Below are 19,487 nucleotides of genomic sequence, written 5' to 3'. Positions count from 1 at the left end.
CATAGATCACTGTGAAAACCAGAGAAAGAGAGACAGCAACAGAGGAAGGGTGCGGCATTAGAGATCCAACACTACCAACCCCACCCTGTCCCACTATCCCTTGGGACTGAGCCCTGTTTGAATCATAACACTGGGCGGTCACATTTCTAGGAAACTACAGCTGAAGAGGAAAGGTCCTGGTTGTGTGAGGGAGGCTGTGTACAGATTAGGACTGAAAATGTGTATCCGGGCAGACAATTGGTTTCTGGACTCCATGCCCGAGGCACAAGACAAGCACACAAAACCAAACGACCGAAGCCTGACCCCTCAAACCTGAGGGTAAACAAACCTGCTTCCCTGGACGAGGGTTGTGGAAACAGGAGTTCACCTCTGGAGCGGCGCAGGGGTTTTCCATTCTCCTGGCGTGGAGCCTGGTCAACTTCTAGCTCAGAGGCTCGCCGTTCCAGGATACTGGGAGCTCTCTCACAGAGGTGTGGAGGTGATGCTCCAGACTTTGGGCTGGCACTCTGTCCCACCTGATTTCCACATTGCCCCCTGCCCTGCCTACCCCTGTTCCCAAGGCCCTCAAACTGTTCAGGGGTGCCAGGCTCCTCTGTTCCTTTTCTTCCACCCCTGTAAAAGGCATATTTCCCCATCCCTCAGGTGTCTGTGCCCAGGTGCCCCGTGGGAAAGCCCGCTCTTGCCTTCAGTAGCTCTCTCCCCTCTCCTGAGAGGCAAGGCTGGGTGACAGGAGACAGACGTCCATCTTCACCCGAGCCCTTCATTATGCTCAATCTTTCTAGTGGGGGCGGGCCTGTCAAACACGTCTCTTTCCTAGGCTGGAGGAATCTCAAAGCACCTCTCATCAGTGGCTGTAAATCCCACAAGTATGTGGCATGCACACAGTAGCGGTGACTGTGGTGGTACCCCACACTGAAACAAGAAGTTTGGACTTGAGAGGCCTAGAACCTTTGTCTTCTTAGACAGTGACTGGCAGCTCCTCCTCCCTGGCACCTGCTCCAACCTGGGCGCGTTGGTCTGCTGCCATCTCTGTGTGACTCTGGGTGCGCTGCTTACTCCAGGTCTAGTGCAAGTGCTACAGGACTACCCGGGAGAAAGGAGCCAGTCTTGAAGTCTCCATATCCCCCATATGTCAGTCACTTATGGATTGAAGTGGGGATTCTAAGACCTTAGTATGCATCGGGATCACCGGGGGCTTGTGGAAATACAGATCGCAGAAACTCTCATCTCCAGGGTGTCTGATTGGGTGGGTCTAAGGATCTGCATTTCTAACGAGTGACGGGTGCTGCTGTTCCAGGGACCACATTTGAAAACCACTGAGTCTGAGTAGAGCAAAAAGAAAACCTAGGTTTCAGTCCTGCCCTGCTGCTTCCAGGCTCTGTGGTCTTGTTTTGACCTTCCTTAGCTTCAGTTCTGCATCCATTAAAGGTGTAGTAACGGCCACTGGGTAGCTGGGAGGATTCGTTTGCGTCATGTGTTTGAAACGCCCTTTCACTGTGCATGGCAAATTGGATACATCAATTAGTCAACAAATGCATCTTTTTTAGATGGAATTTCACTCTTGTCACCCAGGCTGGAGTGCAATGGTGTGAGCCTCGCTCACTGCAACCTTCTCCTCCTGAGTTCAAGTGATTCTCCAGCCTCAGCCTCCCAAGTAGCTGGGACTATAGGCGTCTGCCACCATGCCCAGCTAATTTTTTTTTTCTTTTTTTTTTTTGTATTTTTAGTAGAGACAGGGTTTCACCATGTTGGCCAGGCTGGTCACGAACTCCTGACTTCAGATGATCCACCTGCCTCGGCCTCCCAAAGTGCTGGGAATACAGGCGTGAGCCACCACGCCCAGCCTAACAAATACGTATTTATTGAGTAGTCTGCCTGTTGTTCATTAGATACCCTGCCCAATGCCATGAAGATTCCAAGGCCCAGTTAAACATCACACATCTCTGGACCTTGATTTTTTTCCTCTTTAAAACGCGGGCTAGACCTGTTCATCGGGGACGAACTGACCGAATGAATGGCTGTGTTCATGAGTGTTCTTTGCTCTGCAGAGGCACCGGGCTCTCAGATGGAGGTCCAGGAAAGGTCTGGGCAAGGAATAAAAAACTTGGCTTTCACCTGCAAATCTAGCCACCCCATGCCCCCGTCAGAGTTGGACTTCTACACAGGACCTGGAAGGCCGATGAATAAACCAAATTTGGCCTTCATGGTTCATCACAATCTGATTCCAACTTACCTTTATAATCCTATTTCTCACTTTTCTCCTTCATTCACCTTATAGTCTAAACAAATCTATCTATCATCCTTCCCCAGATATGCCCTGTGTTTTCCTGCCTCTAGCTTTTGGCTCACACTGTTCTCTGCACTAGTCAATAGTGCAATACTCTTGCACTAGTCAAAGTCCTATCCATCCTTCGGAGCTCATTCAATGACTATCTTTTCAAAGAAGTCATCCCAAATCCATCCATCCATCTATCTATCTATCTATCTATCTATCTATCTATCTATCTGGAGTGATTTTATCTTTTTCTTTTCTTTTTTTCTTTGAGACGGAGTCTCTGTCGCCCAGGCTGGAGTGCAGTGGTGCGATCTCGGCTCACTGCAACCTTCCCCTCCTGGGTTCAAGCGATTCTCCTGCTTCAGCCTCCCGAGTAGCTGATATTATAGGCATGCGCCATCATGCTCAGCTAATTTTTGTATTTTTAGTAGAGACGGGGTTTTGCCATGTTGGCCAGACTGGTCTCAAACTCCTGACCTCACGATCCGCCCGCCTCAGCGTCCCAAAGTGTTGGGATTACAGGCGTGCACCACCACGCCCACCTGGGATATCACATTTCTAGTCTTGGAGCATATTCGGATACAAAAAACAAGAGTTGTCCTATATAAAACTATTAAAAAGTGGAACAGCCACTTAAAAGGAGATGCCGGCCGGGCGTGGTGGCTCAAGTCTGTAATCCCAGCACTATGGGAGGCTGAGATGGACGGATCACGAGGTCAGGAGATCGAGACCATCCTGGTTAACACGGTGAAACACTGTCTCTACTAAAAAATACAAAAAAAAAGCTAGCCAGGCGAGGTGGCGGGTGCCTGTAGTCCCAGCTACTCGGGAGGCTGAGGCAGGAGAATGGCGTAAACCCAGGAGGCGGAGCTTGCAGTGAGCTGAGATGGTGCCACTGCACTCCAGCCTGGGCAACAGAGTGAGACTCCATCTCAAAAAAAAAAAAAAAAAAGGAGATGCCTACTTATACACAGTAGTTAAGTATAAACTGTTGAGTTTTTATGGTAATCAGAAACAGTCAATAAATACGTGTGTGTGTGTATGTGTATATATATAGTAGCCCATGAAATCTACTCATTTGCATATAGGCACACCTGCTTCTCTAATTTTCTTTTTTAAACTACAAGTTTTTTTCTATTCTAAATATAATATATGGGTTAGTAGAAAATGTGCAAAGGAAATAAAAAGTGAAAAGAAAAGTAATAGATGAAAATAAATCATTCATAAACCCATAATCCAGAAATAACTACTATTAACTTTTTGGTTTATTTTTTCCAATAGTTTTCCTACACATATTTATTGTATACGATTTTTAAAGGAAATTGAGATGAAATGTTTATGTGCTTGTGTATCTTATTTCTTTAACCTAATGTATGATTAGCATTTTGATATTCCCTTAAGTATTCTTCCAAAACGTAAAAAATTATTCCATATTTATTTATAGACTTATCAAACTTTAACCATTTCTTCATTATTGGACTCTCCATTTTTTGTTGTGAATAATATTTTGGTGAACATCTTTGCATATCTAAACACAACTTTGATCATTTTCTTAGGCTGATTCTAGAAGTGAGATTAGTAGGGCAGTGGCATGATCTCAGCTCACTGCAACCTCCGCCTCCCAGGTTTAAGTGATTCTCATGCTTCAGCCTCCTGAGTAACTGGGGTTACAAGCACACACCACCACACCCAGCTAATTTTTATATTTTTAGTAGAGACAGGGTTTCACTGTGTTGCCCAGGCTGGCCTCAAACTCCTGACCTCGTGATCCGCCCACCTTGGCCTCACAAAGAGCTGGGATTACAGGCGTGAGCCACCGCGCTCGGCCAAGAGATTCACACCACTGCATTCCAGCCTGGGCAACAGAGTGAGACTCAGTCTCAAAAACAAAAACACCATATATATATATATGGATATCTTGACACACATTATACTATCAAATTGTTTTCTGGAACTTCCATTTGAAAATAATTTCTGGAGACTTCTGGTTCTGCATGTAAGGCACTTGGACTTAGCCACACCATCCTAACAAGTAAAAAGCTGAAGAAACTGAAAAATCAACAACTCTTCTTGGATCCAAGAGAGAGATAAGAACATAGGGCAAACCACTACCTCTAAGATCTGTGGGACAGACGGGTGAATTCGGGGAGTCATGGCTGATGGGGCAGACTCACAAGGGCAGTTCTCCTTGGGAGTCAGTGCCAGCTAGGAAACCCTGAACTGTAGTTGACAAATTGCTTGGAGGCTCAGAATGGACAAGTCTGAGAGTTAAAAACTCCAGGGTGACCCAGTCATGGGGGTGGGCGTTGGAGGAAATGCTTTTGTGAGTTTTACCTCTAGGAGCTGCCCAAGTTCTATAGTAAATGTCAGAGAACAATCTCATGCTTCTGGCAGGGGGAGGGAGAAGGAAACATTTCAAAATAGGCCAGAGCATTCTGTCGGTTCTTCTTAACAAGGCCTGACCTCAGGAGAACTATTTAACCAGAGCCAGACTTGCTGGGGTTTTATTAGAGCCTAGGGGACCTGGGGGAAGGAGAAGATCCGATTGCAGCACACCGTAGCTATCCTGACCCACCTAAGCGGGGCGTACTTAGAAGCAGTTGTGATGTTCAGTCCGGAGGCATAGGCTTACTAAAAGACTGACACCCAGTCACAGAGCTGGGGAACACTTCCCCTCCCCTCACATTTTGCCACCACATACTAAGGCCTATTTATAGCAGTTCCTTTTGCCTTGTACATACCTGACTATCAAGAAAAAATTACAAGGCATACTGAAAGGCAAAAAACACAATTGGAAGAGAAGAGCAAGCATTAGAACTAGACATGGCAGCAATATTGGACTTTATCAGACAAAAGATTTAAAACAACTATGGTGAATATGCTAAGGGTGCTAATGAATAAAGCAGATGGCGTGCAAGAAGAGATGGGCAATATAAGTGGAGAGATGGACACCCTAAGAGAGAACCAAAAAGAAATGCCAGAGGCCAAAACACTGACAGAAATGAAGAATGCCATTGATTGGCTCATTAGTAGACTGGACATGGCTAAGGAAAGAATCTCTGGGCCGGGCGCGGTGGCTCAAGCCTGTAATCCCAGCACTTTGGGAGGCCGAGACGGGTGGATCACGAGGTCAGGAGATCGAGACCATCCTGACTAACACGGTGAAACCCCATCTCTACTAAAAAATACAAAAAACTAGCCGGGCGTGGTGGCGGGCGCCTGTAGTCCCAGCTACTCGGGAGGCTGAGGCAGGAGAATGGCGTCAACCCGGGAGGCGGAGCTTGCAGTGAGCTGAGATGCGGCCACTGCACTCCAGCCTGAACGGCAGAGCGAGACTCCGTCTCAAAAAAAAAAAAAAATAAATAAATAAGAATCTCTGAGCTTAAGCATACCTCATAGAAAGGGCCTAAATGGAAAAGCAAAGAGACAAAGACTGAGAAAAATAGAACAGAATATTCAAGAACTGTGGGACAACTACAACACGTATCATATATGTAATAGAAATAACCGAAGGAGGAAGCAGAAAGGAACAGAAAAATATTTGAAACAATAATGACTGAGCATTTCTCTCAAATTAATGCCAAATTATAGATACAGGAAACTCAGAAAAAATCAAGTAGGATAAATGCCCAAAGAGCTACAAAAAAATCAAAGACAAAGAAAAAATACTGAAAGAATCCACAAGAAAAAAAAAAATCTTACCTATTGAATAACAAAGATAAGAATTACATCTGATTTCTCCTCAGACATATGTGAAGAAGAAAGTGGAGTGAAATATCCAAAACATTGAAGGAAAATATCCACCAACCTGGAATTCTCTATCTTGCAAAATTATCCCTCTAAAGGGAAGGAGAAATACTTTCTTAGACAAACAAAACTAAGAGAATTTGTTGCTAGTAGCTCTGTCTTGCAAGAAATATTGAAAGTTAGAAAGAAGGAAAATGAAGCTGGGCGTGGTGCCTCATGTCTGTAATCCCAGCTCTTTGGGAGGCTGAGGCGGGCAGATCACTTGAGGCCAGGACTTCCAGAAAGAAGGAAAATGAAATAGGCCAGAAACTCATATCTACGTAAAGAAAAGGGAAGTATCAAAGAAAGAATAAATGAAGGTAAAAGAAAAACTTTTTTTCCTATTCTTTTTTAAAATTAACAAATGAGGCCGGGCGCGGTGGCTCAAGCCTGTAATCCCAGCACTTTGGGAGGCTGAGACGGGCGGATCACGAGGTCAGGAGATCGAGACCATCCTGGCTAACACGGTGAAACCCCGTCTCTACTAAAATATACAAAAAACTAGCCGGGCGCAGTGGCGGGCGCCTGTAGTCCCAGCTACTCGGGAGGCTGAGGCAGGAGAATGGCGTGAACCCGGGAGGCGGAGCTTGCAGTGAGCCGAGATCGCGCCACTGCACTCCAGCCCCAGCGACAGAGCGAGACTCCGTCTCAAAAAAAAAAAATAAATAAATAAAAAAAATAAAATAAAATAAAATAAAATAAAATTAACAAATGAAAAGATTCAGCCAGGCGCGGTGGCTCATGCCTGTAATCCCAGCACTTTGGGAGGCTGAGGTGGTGAATGACTTGAGGTCAGGAGTTCAAGACCAGCCTGGCCAATATAGTGAAACCCCACCTCTACTAAAAATACAAAAATTAGCTGGGCGTGGTGGCAGGAGCCTGTAATCCCGGCTACTTGGGAGACTGAAGCAGGAGAATCGCTTGAACCCGGGAGGCGAAGGTTGCAGTGAGCCAAGATCACGCCATTGCACTATAGCCTGGGCAACAAGAGCAAAACTCTGTCTCAAAAAAAAAAAAAAAAAGGAAAAAAAAAAGAAAAATTTCATATATTTGTGATATACAAAGTAATATTTTGTTTCTTATACTTAACTGATCTAACAATTTGTTCAAAATGAACAAATCAACATATCAACAATATATTTGATTATGTACATTTATGTGTATGTTTTATGATATATACACATATATATATGCTTACATATGGGTAGAATGAATGCCAGCAATGATACATGGAACAGGATGGAGGAATTAAGATTGTTTTGTTATTATAAGGTACTCACATGACCCATGAAGTGGTATAGTGTTATTTGAAAGTGCACTTGGATTTGTTGTACTTGTAAACTGCAAACTCTAGGGCGATAACTAAAAAAAGTTAAAAAAAAGTACCACTGATACACTGTGAATGGAGATAAAACAAGGTAATATAAAAAGCTCAGTTAAAACCACCAAAGGCAGAAAAAAGTGGAAGACAAAGATAGGAACAAAGAATGAGGGCAACAAATAGAAAAACAGTAACAAATGTGGTAGATCCAACTATATCAGTAATCACTTTGAATGTCAATGGTCTAAATACGTAATTGAAAGGCAGAAATTGTCAGGATGGACACAAAAAGACGACCCAACGATATGTTGTCTACAAGAAACTCACATTAAACATAAAGACACATATAGATCAGCTGGGTGTGGTGTCTCACCCCTGTAACCCCAGCACTTTGGGAGGCTGAGATGGGAGAATCACTTGAGGCCAGGAGTAAGACTAGCCTGGGAAACATAGTGAGACCCTGTCTCTACAAAGAATAAGAAAATAGCTGGGTGTGGTGGTGTGTGCCTGTAGTCCTAGCTACTTGGGAGGCTGAAGTGGGAGGATTGCTTGTGCCAAGGCATTTAAGGCTGCAATGAGCCAAGATGGTGCCACTGCACTGCAGCCTGGGTGATGGGTGACAAAGTAAGATCTTGTATCAAAAAAAAAAAAAAAATAGACATGCAGATTAAAAGGAAATGGATGCGGCCAGGCATGGTGGCTCATGCCTGTAAATCCCACACTTTGGGAGGCCGAGGTAGGTGGATCACCTGAGGTCGGGAGTTGGAGACCAGCCTGACCAACATGGAGAAACCCTGTCTCTACTAAAAATATAAAAATTAGCCGGGCATGGTGGCGCGTGCCTGTAATCCCAGCTACTCTGGAGGCTGAGGCAGGAGAATTGCTTGAACCCAGGAGACGGATGTTGGGGTGAGCCAAGATCATGCCATTGCACTCCAGCCTGGGCAACAAGAGTGAAACTCCATCTCAAAAAAAAAAAAAGAATTATACACCACACCAACTGGGGTTTATTCCAGGTATACAGGACTGGTTCAACATTTGAAAATCAATTAATGCATGGTACGGTGGCTCACACCTTTAACCCCAGCACTTTGGGAGGCCGAGGCAGGTAGATCACCTGAGGTCGGGAGTTCAAGACCAGCCTGACCAACATGGAGAAACCCTGTCTCTACTAAAAATACAAAATTAGCCAGGCGTGGTGGTGCACGCCTGTAATCTCAGCTACTCAGGATGCTGAGGCAGGAGAATCCCTTGAACCTGGGAGGTGGAGGTTGAGGTGAACTGAGATCCACTATTGCACTCCGCCTGGGCAACAAGAGCCAAACTCCATCTCAAAAAAAAAAAAGAAAAAAAGAAAAGAAAAACAAAAGAAAATCAATTAATGTAATTAATCACATCAACTGACTATAAAATAAAAATCACATGATCATATTAATAGATGCAGAAAAAGTATTTGCCAAAATTCAACACCCATTCATGATAAAAACTCTCAGTACACTAGGAATAGAGAATTTCCTCAATTTGATAAAGAATGTCTATAAAAAGCCTATAACTAACATCAGACTTAATGATAAAAAAGTAGAAGCACTCCCACTAAGATTAGAAACCGGCAAGGATGTCTCCTGTCACCACTGCTTCGTACGTTGAATTTGCATTCAGTATGAACAAATCTTAGCGATTTCCTCGTCTTTGCTAGGAAGTCCTAGTAAATGCAATGTAGTTCCTTCAAAAAAAGGAAATGAAGGGACTACAGACTGGGAGTGAAGAAATAAAACTGTCTCTGCAGATGACATGATTGTCTACGTAGAAAGTCCAAATGAACTGACCAAAAATCTGCTGGAACTAATAAGCAATTATAGCAAGGTTGCAGGATGCAAGGTTAATACATAAAATGCGATCACTGTCCTGTGAAACAGCACTGAACAAGTAGAATCTGAAACTTAAAACACTACCATTTACATTAGTACCTAAAAAAGTGAAATGCTTATGTATAAATCTAACAAAATATGTACAATGTCTATTATGAGGAAAACTACAAAACTCTGATGAAAGAAATCAAAGAACTAAATAAATGAAGAGGTCAAGCACGGTGGCTCACACCTGTAATCCCAGCACTTTGGGAGACTGAGGCGGGTGGATCACTTGAGGTCAGGAGTTCAAGACCAGCCTGGCCAACATGGCGAAACCCTGTCTCTACTAAAAATACAAAAATTAGCTGGGCATGGTGGCAGGCACCTGTAATCCCAGCTACTCAGGAGGCTGAGGCAGGAGAATTGCTTCAACCTGGGAAGCAGAGTTTGCAGTGAGCTGAGATCGTGCCACTGTACTCCAGCCTGGGTGACACAGCAACACTCTGTCTTAATAAATAAATAAATTTATAAATAAATATAAAATAAATAGATAGATAGATATTCCATGTTTATGGATAAGAGGACTCACTATAGATTCAAACAATCTCAATCAAAATCAGTTGTGAATATCAACAAACTAATTGTATAGTTAGTTTATATAGACGAGCAAAAGACCCGCTGGGTGTGGTGGCTCATGCCTGTAATCCCAGCACTTTGGGAAGCCGAGGCGGGTGGATCACGAGGTCAAGAAATCGAGACCATCCTGGCCAACATGGTGAAACTCCATCTCTACTAAAAAATACGAAAAAGTAACCGGGTGTGGTGGCGGGCGCCGGTAGTCCCAGCTACTCGAGAGGCTGAGGCAGGAGAATCACTTGAACCTGGGAGGCGGAGCTTGCAGTGAGCTGAGATCAGGCCACTGCACTCCAGCCTGGGTGACGGAACGAGACTCCATCTCAAAAAAAAAAAAAAGAAAAAAAAAAATCCCACTACATATAGGCAAAACACCTGAACACACACCTCACTAAAGAAGATGCAAAGGTAGCAGATAAGCATATGAGAAGATTCTCCACATCTTATGTCACCAGGGAAATGCAAATTAAAACAAAAATGGGATATCACTGCACAGCTGCTAGAATGGCCAACATCCAGAACACTGACAATAGCAAATGCCGAGGAGAATGTGGAGCAGCCATTCATTGCTGGTGGGAATGCAAAACAGCATCGCCATTTTGGAAGACAGTTTGGCAGTTTCTTCCAAAACTCAACATACTCTTACCATATGATCCAGGAATTGCAATTTGTGTCTTCCCAAATGAATTCAAAATTTATGTTTACACAAAAACCTACACAGCTTTTTTTTTTTTTAGGCAGAGTCTCACTCTGTTGCCCAGGCTGGAGTGCAGTGGCGTGATCTCAGTTGACTGCAACCTCTGCCTCCCGGGTTCAAGCGATTCTCCTGCCTCAGCCTCCCAAGTAGCTGGGATTACAGGCACCTGCCACCACAGTCGGTTAACTTTTTGTATTTTTAGTAGAGGTGGGGTTTCACCATGTTAGCAATAGCCAGGCTGGTCTCGAACTCCTGACCTCAAGTGATCCGCCCACCTCAGCCTCCCAAAGTGCTGGGATTACAGGTGTGAGCCACTGCGCCTGGCCAGAGTGGCTTTATACAGAATGATACATAATGCCAAAACTTGGAAGCAACCAAGATGTCCTTCGGTAGGCGAATAAATAAACAAACAGTCGTACATCCAGACACTGGAATATTATTCAAGGCTAAAAAGAAATGAGCTATCAAGCCATGAAAAGACGTGGAGGAAACTTAAATGCCATTACTGAGTGAGAGAAGCCAATCTGAAAAGGCTACATATTGTATGATTCCAACTACATGACACTCTGGAAAAGGCAAAACAGAAAGTCAGTCATTGCTAGGGGTTGAGAGAGGAAGGAGCAATGAACAGGCAGAATGCAGAGGATTTTTAGGGCAGTAAAATGTCTCTAGTATACTATATGATAGTGGTGGAAACATGTTATTACGCATAGAATGTTTAACGCCAAGAGTGAACCCTCATGTAAACTGTAGACTTTGGGTCATAATGATGTGTCAATGTAAGGCTCATCAGTTGTAAAAAAAAATGTACCCTTTTGGTGGAGGAAGTTGATAATGGGGAGTCTATGCATGTAGGGTGAGGGGCTATATGGGAGATCTCTGTGCCTTCCTTCTTGATTTTGCCATGAACCTAAAACTGCTATTATATATATAACTGCTATTCTTTATATATATATAACTGCTATTATATATTATATAGATATCATATATAACTGCTTATATATATATGTCTTTAAAAGCAAAACAAACAAACAGAAATACTCCCAGAGAACTTTGTCTATAGACTTTCTTCTATTCATAAGTATTTTTACCTCCACTCCCATCTCATTCTATCTGTATCTTGCTATACTTAACCGGAGCTATACTGAATTTGCATTCGGTATGGACAAGTCTTAGTTCCTCTTTTAGCAGATCATCTTCACATTTCCATCAACATGCAGCACAGGAAGAAAAAAAGGAGCCAAGAACTGAATCTGTCTGGGGAACCTGGAAGCCCAAAGAGGAGTTCCATTTTGAGAAGGAGCCAGGCTAGAAGCTTAAACTCTGTACTTGGGGGTAGGGTTGCAACGCTGGCTCAGAGGGGAAGGAAGGGATCATCCTCAACCTTTCATACATCCAGACTCTGGGAGATGAGCAGGCTTAGCTCCCTGGCTGGGCTACCAGTGAAGGCAGGGAGAAGGGCAGAGGCTTGGAGGCCACAGCCACAGGCTGTAGAAGAAAAGGAGCAGCTCCAGGCATCCAGCTGGTGGAGGCCACCTGCTCTGAGTGCTGTGGGCCACTCTTCACAGCCAGCTGTGCTGCTGCTACCCATCCCAGTCTCACAGGTCCTGACCTGGAGACACATCTGCAACATTGATTATGGAGGCTCAAGTTAATGTTATTTTAGGCTGGTCTCGAACCCCTGACCTCCTGATCTGCCCGTGTCGGACTCCCAAAGTGCTGGGGTTACAGGCGTGAGCCACCTAGCCCGGCCCTGTTATGCTCTTTCTAATGAATACTAAAACTATAAAGATGGCCAGCCATGGTGGCTCACACCTGTAATCCCAGCACTTTGGGAAGCCGAGGCTTTTGGATCATTTGAGGTCAGGAGTGCGAGACTAGTCCGGCCAACATGGTGAAACTCTGTCTCTACTAAAAGTACAAAAATTAGCCGGGTGTGGTGGTACATGCCTGTAACCCCAGCTACTTGGGAGGCTGAGAGGCAGGAGAATCACTTGAACCTGGGAGGCGGAAGTTGCAGTGAGCTGAGATCGTGCCACTACACTCCACCCTGGGCGACAGAGTGAGACTCCGTCTCAAAAAAAAAAAAAACTGTAAAAATAAACATTATAATAAGAAGTTGTCAGTCATTGATAGTACCTTTACTGCCCATTGGTGATCATTGTACCACATTTTTGGGAAACATTGTTTTAACTAAAGAGTGTTATTGTTTTCTTTTTAGAGACAGGTTCTGGCTCTGCTGCCCAGGCTGGAGTGCAATGGCATGATTGTAGATCACTGCAATCTGAACTCCTGGCTTCAAACAATCCTCCCACCTCAGCCTCCTGAGTAGCTGGGACTACAGGTGCACGCCACCATGCCCAGCTAATCACTTTTAAATTTTTAATAGAGATAGGGTCTTGCTATGTTTCCCAGACTGATCTTTAGCTCTTGAGCTCAAGTGATCCTCCTGCCTCAGCCTCTGAAATGCTAGGATTACAGGCGTAGGCCACTGTGCCCAGCCAAAGGTGGACAAGAAATTGTAGAAAATAATGGATAACCTTCTGACCAAAGGAAAATGTGAGTAAGATACAAGAATCAAATAGCATATTGGAAGAGGCTGAATGACAAATGAAGAGAAAGGCACACTGACACCTTAGTTACCTGCTAGAGATAGACATTCATCAAGCCTAGCCAGTCATTTCCTTCTCCTTCCTCCCACCACCTCTTTCCTTCTGAACCTCTGGTTCAGATGCAAAGTCCTTAGTCTGTAACTCTAGATTGTTCAACCCATTAGCACATAAGAAACTTGCTCTTCTGAGAATAATAAGCAGCAACACCGTTTCCTTAACAACCAAGGATCTTATAGAGGCAAGAACTAGAAGTAAGAAGAAAACACACACCAGGGACAGAAGACATGGACTGGAGGTCTTGGGCCAATTAAGTGACCTTATTCCTATCTCAGAGCCTCTCCAACTCATGGCTTCCTTAACTCATTCATTTAGCAAATGTTTTCTAAAGCACTTAGTGTGTACCAAGAGTTGCCTCATGCATGAGGGCTGCAGCAGTGAATAAAACAGGGAGGCCCTGATCTCAGAGATCTTGTGTCCTAGTGAGAGTGACAGGCAATACATACTAAATAAATAAGCGATGTAACTTTAGGTGGTGAGCAGTGCTGTGAAAGAAATTAAACAAATGATAAAGACAAACTGGGGAGGAGGCATCCTGTAAAGAGGTTGGTCAGAGGAGGTCTCCCTGGGAAAGTAGCATTTGAGCTGAGACCTGAATGTACTAGGAAGGGCCAGTCAGGAGATAAGCCAGGGAAAGAAGGTTCCAGACAGAGGGACCAGCAAGCCTCTCGGTGGGACCGCTGTCGGGGCTGGCTGCCAATCCAGGAGAACAACACTGGGTATGCAGTTGTACTTGGTGAATGGTTTTGATACAGCACACCAAGCAGTCCTGCGAGTTCCCTCGTGGTGCCTCAATGGTGGAGGGGCCAAGGACGGAGACTCTGCCAGACTCACGCCAACCTGCCCAAAACACACACAGAGAACGAGAGAGAGAGAGAGAGAGACGCATGCACATACTCTGCTTCAACAAAACAGCTCTTCTTTAATCTGAAGTCTATATTGGGTGGCTGCCTAAGATTTTGTTCGAGGACCAGGTTCAAGGATCAGAAATTCTTGATCTCAAAAGTCCTTTTCCACACTTTGTTTGATTCTCTGAAATGTTACACAGTGGTTACAGCAGTGGTCATAGAAGGGTTGATTCTATTCTACCTGTTGACAGGGAGTTGGAGTACAGCTCCCAGCAATCTGGCTCTCCTCTCACCGTAACATCCCACCCCTTTCCCCTCCAGTGGTGGACTGGAACCTCCGATGCCTTCCAAGCCCATTCCAGCTAGAGAGGGACACACATCTCTGCCTCTTCCTAGGAGATTAGACTGATTTCCTTTCCTTGCACTGTCCGAATGAGACGCTTTCTGTCCCACACAGTAGAGCTTTGTGATGATAGCCGAGAAACGGCTCAAGTTTTTTCCAACCTGTAAAATGCAAAGTTGGCCAGCTGCCTCTCTTCCTAGCCTCAAAACTCGTATCTTTCCTGTCTCCAAAGAACTGCCCGGCAGCTCGGAGAGAAGTCTGTGCTGTCCTGGGGCTTGGGGAAAGCACTGCTCAGAATGTGAAATCGTTTTCTGGTAATACGGATCTAATTAGCTCTTTGACTGACAAGAGGAAGCAGAGGCCAAAAGGGATTTAACCAATCTGTTTTTCAGATATTTCAAAACAAGTGAAGAACCAGACAGGGAAATGGAGAGAAAGAGAAAATAAAGAGACAAAGCCTAGGGAGCATTTGGAGACGGGGGTGAGTGAGAAAGAGAACGGGGAGGGAGACTATCAAGTGGCTAAAGTATCAACCCTCTGTTCTTCCAGCTTCACCTCTACTCCCGATTTCCCCTCGGCTCTCTTCCAGAGAGAACTTACTTGAAGGTTGATGACTTCTCTTTCTGATTCCATCTCGCTGTCCTCAAGTCCCTTCACACGCACCGGGTGCCGGGAACAGACTGCGTGGGCTCCTCCAGGCTCTGCCGTCTGAGTCTCTGCGGCTTTCGGATAGGAGAGAGCACACAGCTGGCGGGACAGACCTGCCATTCATCCCTCTGATGTGGGATGCCCGTCTTGGCTGCAGCCCCTGGGGGAGGTGTACACAGGCACACGCGTGTGTGTGTGTGTGTGCACATGTGTGTGCTGCAGGAGGTGGCACCTGGCACACTGAGAGGTGGCCTTCTGGGTTGGTAGTGACAGCATGATTTTCACCAGTGGCTCCAGTGACCTTCCGGTCCCAGCGGAGCCCTCTGAAGTCACCAGCCTGCTTTGAGCTAGGAGCTTTACGACTGGCAAAGAAACCCTGAGTATTTATCAAGGAAATGGAAAAACAGCCTGAGGACAACACTATCTGACTTCACCGCTGAGTGGGGTCCCCAGTCCCCACGGGTGGGGTGACTTCACTGCTGAGTGGGGTCCCCAGTCCCCACGGGTGGGGTGACCTCCAGCAAGTCTCAATACTGAGGCATCGGGATTTCCGTTGTTCTTTGCTTCGTTCCCTATATCCCTGAAAGTTTTTTAAAAAATTGTAGTTTACCTAATAGGCTCCGAAGCATAGGCTGTATTCTACAAAGTGAGTAAACAATATGTTTTTATTGACAAATTGTTTGATTCCTTCAACTCCTCCCTTGATTAGCCATAGAGGGAGCAGGGAGAAGGTGTACCTTCGAAGCCCGTTTATGCAAGTAGCAGTATTCTCCCTGCTTTTAAAATAAACTTACCAGGGGCGAGTCTTTTTTTAGAAAGTTTCTTTTTTTTCTCTCCTGTTTACCTTAGAACCCAAAACTCTTCTGGTTTGTTCCTGAAGCAAGGTTTAGACACAAGCTTGTGCACGTGTGGGTGTGGGGATGTCCGTAGACGTGCGTGGCAGGGTGTTAACCTGTAATCCAATTCGGGGCTTAAAGAGGTGCGGGCGGGAGGAAGACAGGCAGAGTCACACGTTTACTCTCACCACATTCAAATGTTAAAAAAAAAAAAAAAGTGATTTCTTCAGTTCTATGAAATGCCTTTATAAGTTCCCATCCCTCTGGACAGTGGTGCGAGGGAGGGTTGGACAATTGGATGGGGGTCATATTTTAGTCTAATCTATGAAGCATAGTTGGATTTATTCATTTAAATGGTAAACAGTCCACTTTAGACACATGCTCAGTCTTTCGGATTTGCAGAAGTTGGCATCTAGTTGCATGGGACGAGTGGGCTGTGGACGGTTCTTGGATCTATCCTGTGGCCTCTCCATCTCTGCTCGTTTCTGTCCTGGAGCTGCTGGGCCCATGGGCCTGCCCGAGTTGCTGACTGCTAAGGAGACACAGGTCCTCCTCCAGGGTCTCCTGCTGGCACTGGTGGCTGATGTCTGATACTGGGCTAGAGTCACTCATGGGCGATTCTCTTTCTGCTTTTGAGATCCAGTGGTCTCCCTTGCTGTCTGCGCTACCTTGGCTCGTGGCAATGCGGACCGTCCTGAGACCTGGCTTTGACTTGTATGCGCCCGCATCCCACTACAGCAGCTCAGTGGCCCCCATCTCTAAGATAAGCCCCTCGAAATTTTCCTGCGAGATGCTTGACCAGTGCTCCTGAGCCCCTTTGGACACATGGGAACGGACGGCTGCTGACGAAGGGCTGGAGAAAGGCAAGCTCAGCCCGACTTCCAGCCGAGTTTGCTCTGATGTGGCTGCTCCAGTTGGCACAGGGCAGCCTGTGGGGTGATCTCCTTCCACATTCCCAAATGAGAATGAGAACCCACTCTTCTCAGCACTCCTTAAAACGTCTCCCAGTAATATCTATCACCTCACCCCTCATAATAATACCACCATGTAACAAGCACTATTCTAAGCACATTTTTTTTTTTTGAGATGGAGTCTTGCTCTGTTGCCCAGGCTGGTGTGCAGTGGTGCCATCTCGGCTCACTGCAGCCTCCACCTCCTGGGTTCAAGTGATTCTTCTGCCTCAGCCTCCTGAGTAGCTGAGATTACAGGCGTGTGCCACTATGCCCGGCTAATTTTTATAGTTTTAGTAGAGATGGGGTTTCACCATGTTGGCCAGGCTGATCTCAAACTCCTGACCACAGGTGATCCACCCGCCTCGGCCTCCCACAGTGCTGGGATTACAGGCGTGAGCCACCGCGCCAGGCCTATTCTGAGCACTTTAACGTATACTCACCTTATGGAGTTTTCATAACAGTTCTGGGAAGTTGGTAATGTTATTATCGCTGTTTTACAGGTGAGGAAACAGAGGCACAAAGAGGTTACGTAGTTGCCCAAAGTTGAACCAAGGTTTAAACCCGGGAAATCTAGTTTCAGAGTCCATCTTCTTATCCATGACTTTGGCTCAGAGAGGAACAACTGAACCATTATGTCTGAATACCTCCTTTCTCTTCCACGACTTTACTTCTTCCCATAGTCCCCCTAATCCAGGATCAGAAAAGGTATGCTGTGTCTTCTTTTTCTTTTCTCCTGTTTGGCTGGGATATATCTGATGTAGAATTCAATGACAACAATTCAAAGGGAAATGAAGAAATTTAGAAAATCCTCTCTCTTAACAAAACCTGGTTGTCAAAAATATTGTCTTGGCTGGGCAATGTGGCTCGCACCCGTAATCCCAGCATTTCGGGAAGCCAAAGCAGAAGGATCTCTTGAGCCCAGGAGTTCAAGACCAGCTTGAGCAACATCGTGAGATCCCATCTGTACAAGAAATTTTTGGCTGGGCCTGGTGGCTCACGCCTGTAATCCCAGCATTGTGGGAAGTAGAGGCAGGAGGTCACTTGAGCCTAGGGGTTCGAGACCAGCCTGGGAAACACAGTGAGATCCTGTCTCTACAAAAAAAATTTTTTTTAATTTAGCTACACGTGGCAGCTTGCAGCACCTGTAGTCCCAGGTACTCGGGAGGCTGAGGTGGGAGAATTGCTTGAGCCTGGGAGCTCAAGGCTGCAGTGAGCTATGATCATGACACTGCACTCCAGCCTGAGGTGATGGAGCAAGACCATGTCTTTTAAAAAAAAAAAAAAATCTTGCCGGAAAACCTTATTTTGGATGCCAGAAGCAACATATTAACTATTTCTTTCTCTTTGCACTCCTGTTGTGAAAATCCTCGTTATCTTTTAGATAATATGGATACATCTGGCTGAATAGAGGGAAACAGGAACAAAAAAAATGCAAAAGAGAAAAGGACTTGAATATATTTCAAAAAATTTCTTATTAATAAGCACATTAGTTTGAAAAGGAAACAGCTGTAATTGGTTATAATAATGGTTTTGGTTTGGCAAGATCCTTCTGGATTTGGACCTTTCCCCATCTCACAAGCATCGTTTGGAAGTAAACAGAAAAAAGGCTTTGGAAAACGGTTTATCTACCGTATCTACCACCTGTAACCTTGGACCAGTGGTCAGCAAAATTTTTCTTTTTCATTTTACTTTTTTATAAAATTCAAATTGCTATATGAAGCTTTTTCATTTTAAGTTTTGTTTTTTGAGACAGGGTCTCACTCTGTCACCCAGGCTGGTGTGCAGTGGCTCAATCTCTGCTCACTGCAACCTCCACCTCCTGGGCTTAAGTGATCCTCCCACCTCAGGCCCCAACCTCCAGCCCAGTAGCTGGGATTACAGGCACGTGCCACCATGCCTGGCTAATTTCAGTATTTTTTGTAGAGACGGGGGTTTCGCCATGTTGCCCAGGCTGGTCTCGAACTCCTGAGCTCAAGCGATCCGCTCGCCTCGATCTCTCAAAGTGCTGGAATTACAGGTGTGAGTCACTGTGCCCAGCGAGCAAACTTTTTCTGTAAAGGGCCAGAGAGCCAATATTTTTTAGCCTTTGTGAGTCATATGATTTCTGCTGCAATTACTCAATTCTATAATAATGTGAAAGCAGTCATAGACAACATGTAAATGAATGAGTGTGGGAGTGTTCCAATAAAACTTTATTTACAGAAAGAATCAGATATAAAAACAGACCAGAGTTGGTTCCACAGGTTGTAGTCTGCTGACCGCTGCTCTAGAATTTGATCAGAGTCTTTGAAGTCTAACTCCCACTTGAGAGGCAACTGCTGAGTCTCTACCACGTCGATATTGGGTTAAACGCTGTGGGGATATAAAAGCACCACATGCATGCCCTGGTGAGACACTCGATGGCAAGGGAAGTTGTAGGGGAGAGAGTTGCTGACATTTGGCTGGTACTGAAACTGCACCTACGCGGATGCTATCACTGGATGGAAATGGTTTCTATTTTTCTGTACTGTCAGGGTGATTTTTGTGGTGTAAAGCCAGAGGGACATTTTTAGGGAGACTGTCTCTTGGAAAGTATATTTTAGAATATCCTTGAACTTACAGATAAGTAGACATTCAGAGTGACTCAGA

At 45.1% G+C, this 19,487-nt stretch overlaps 1 protein-coding gene across 1 annotated transcript in view; it reads right to left on the bottom strand.

The window, feature by feature from the left end:
• Positions 1–15,300, bottom strand: part of LOC105463812 (ninjurin 2) — a 97,633-nt gene extending 82,333 nt beyond the window's left edge. Inside the window, exon 1 of the mRNA XM_011711133.2 lies at positions 15,023–15,300. Coding sequence (XP_011709435.2) covers positions 15,023–15,190 — 168 coding nt within the window. The 5' untranslated portion in view covers positions 15,191–15,300. The remainder of the gene's footprint in view (positions 1–15,022) is intronic.
• Positions 15,301–19,487: the final 4,187 nt, after the last annotated feature.

Source organism: Macaca nemestrina, chromosome 10 (assembly GCF_043159975.1).
Source record: "Macaca nemestrina isolate mMacNem1 chromosome 10, mMacNem.hap1, whole genome shotgun sequence".
Taxonomy (NCBI): Eukaryota; Metazoa; Chordata; class Mammalia; order Primates; family Cercopithecidae; genus Macaca; species Macaca nemestrina.
The sequence above is the reverse complement of the archived record's forward strand: the minus strand, read 5'-3'. Positions and strand labels throughout refer to the sequence as shown.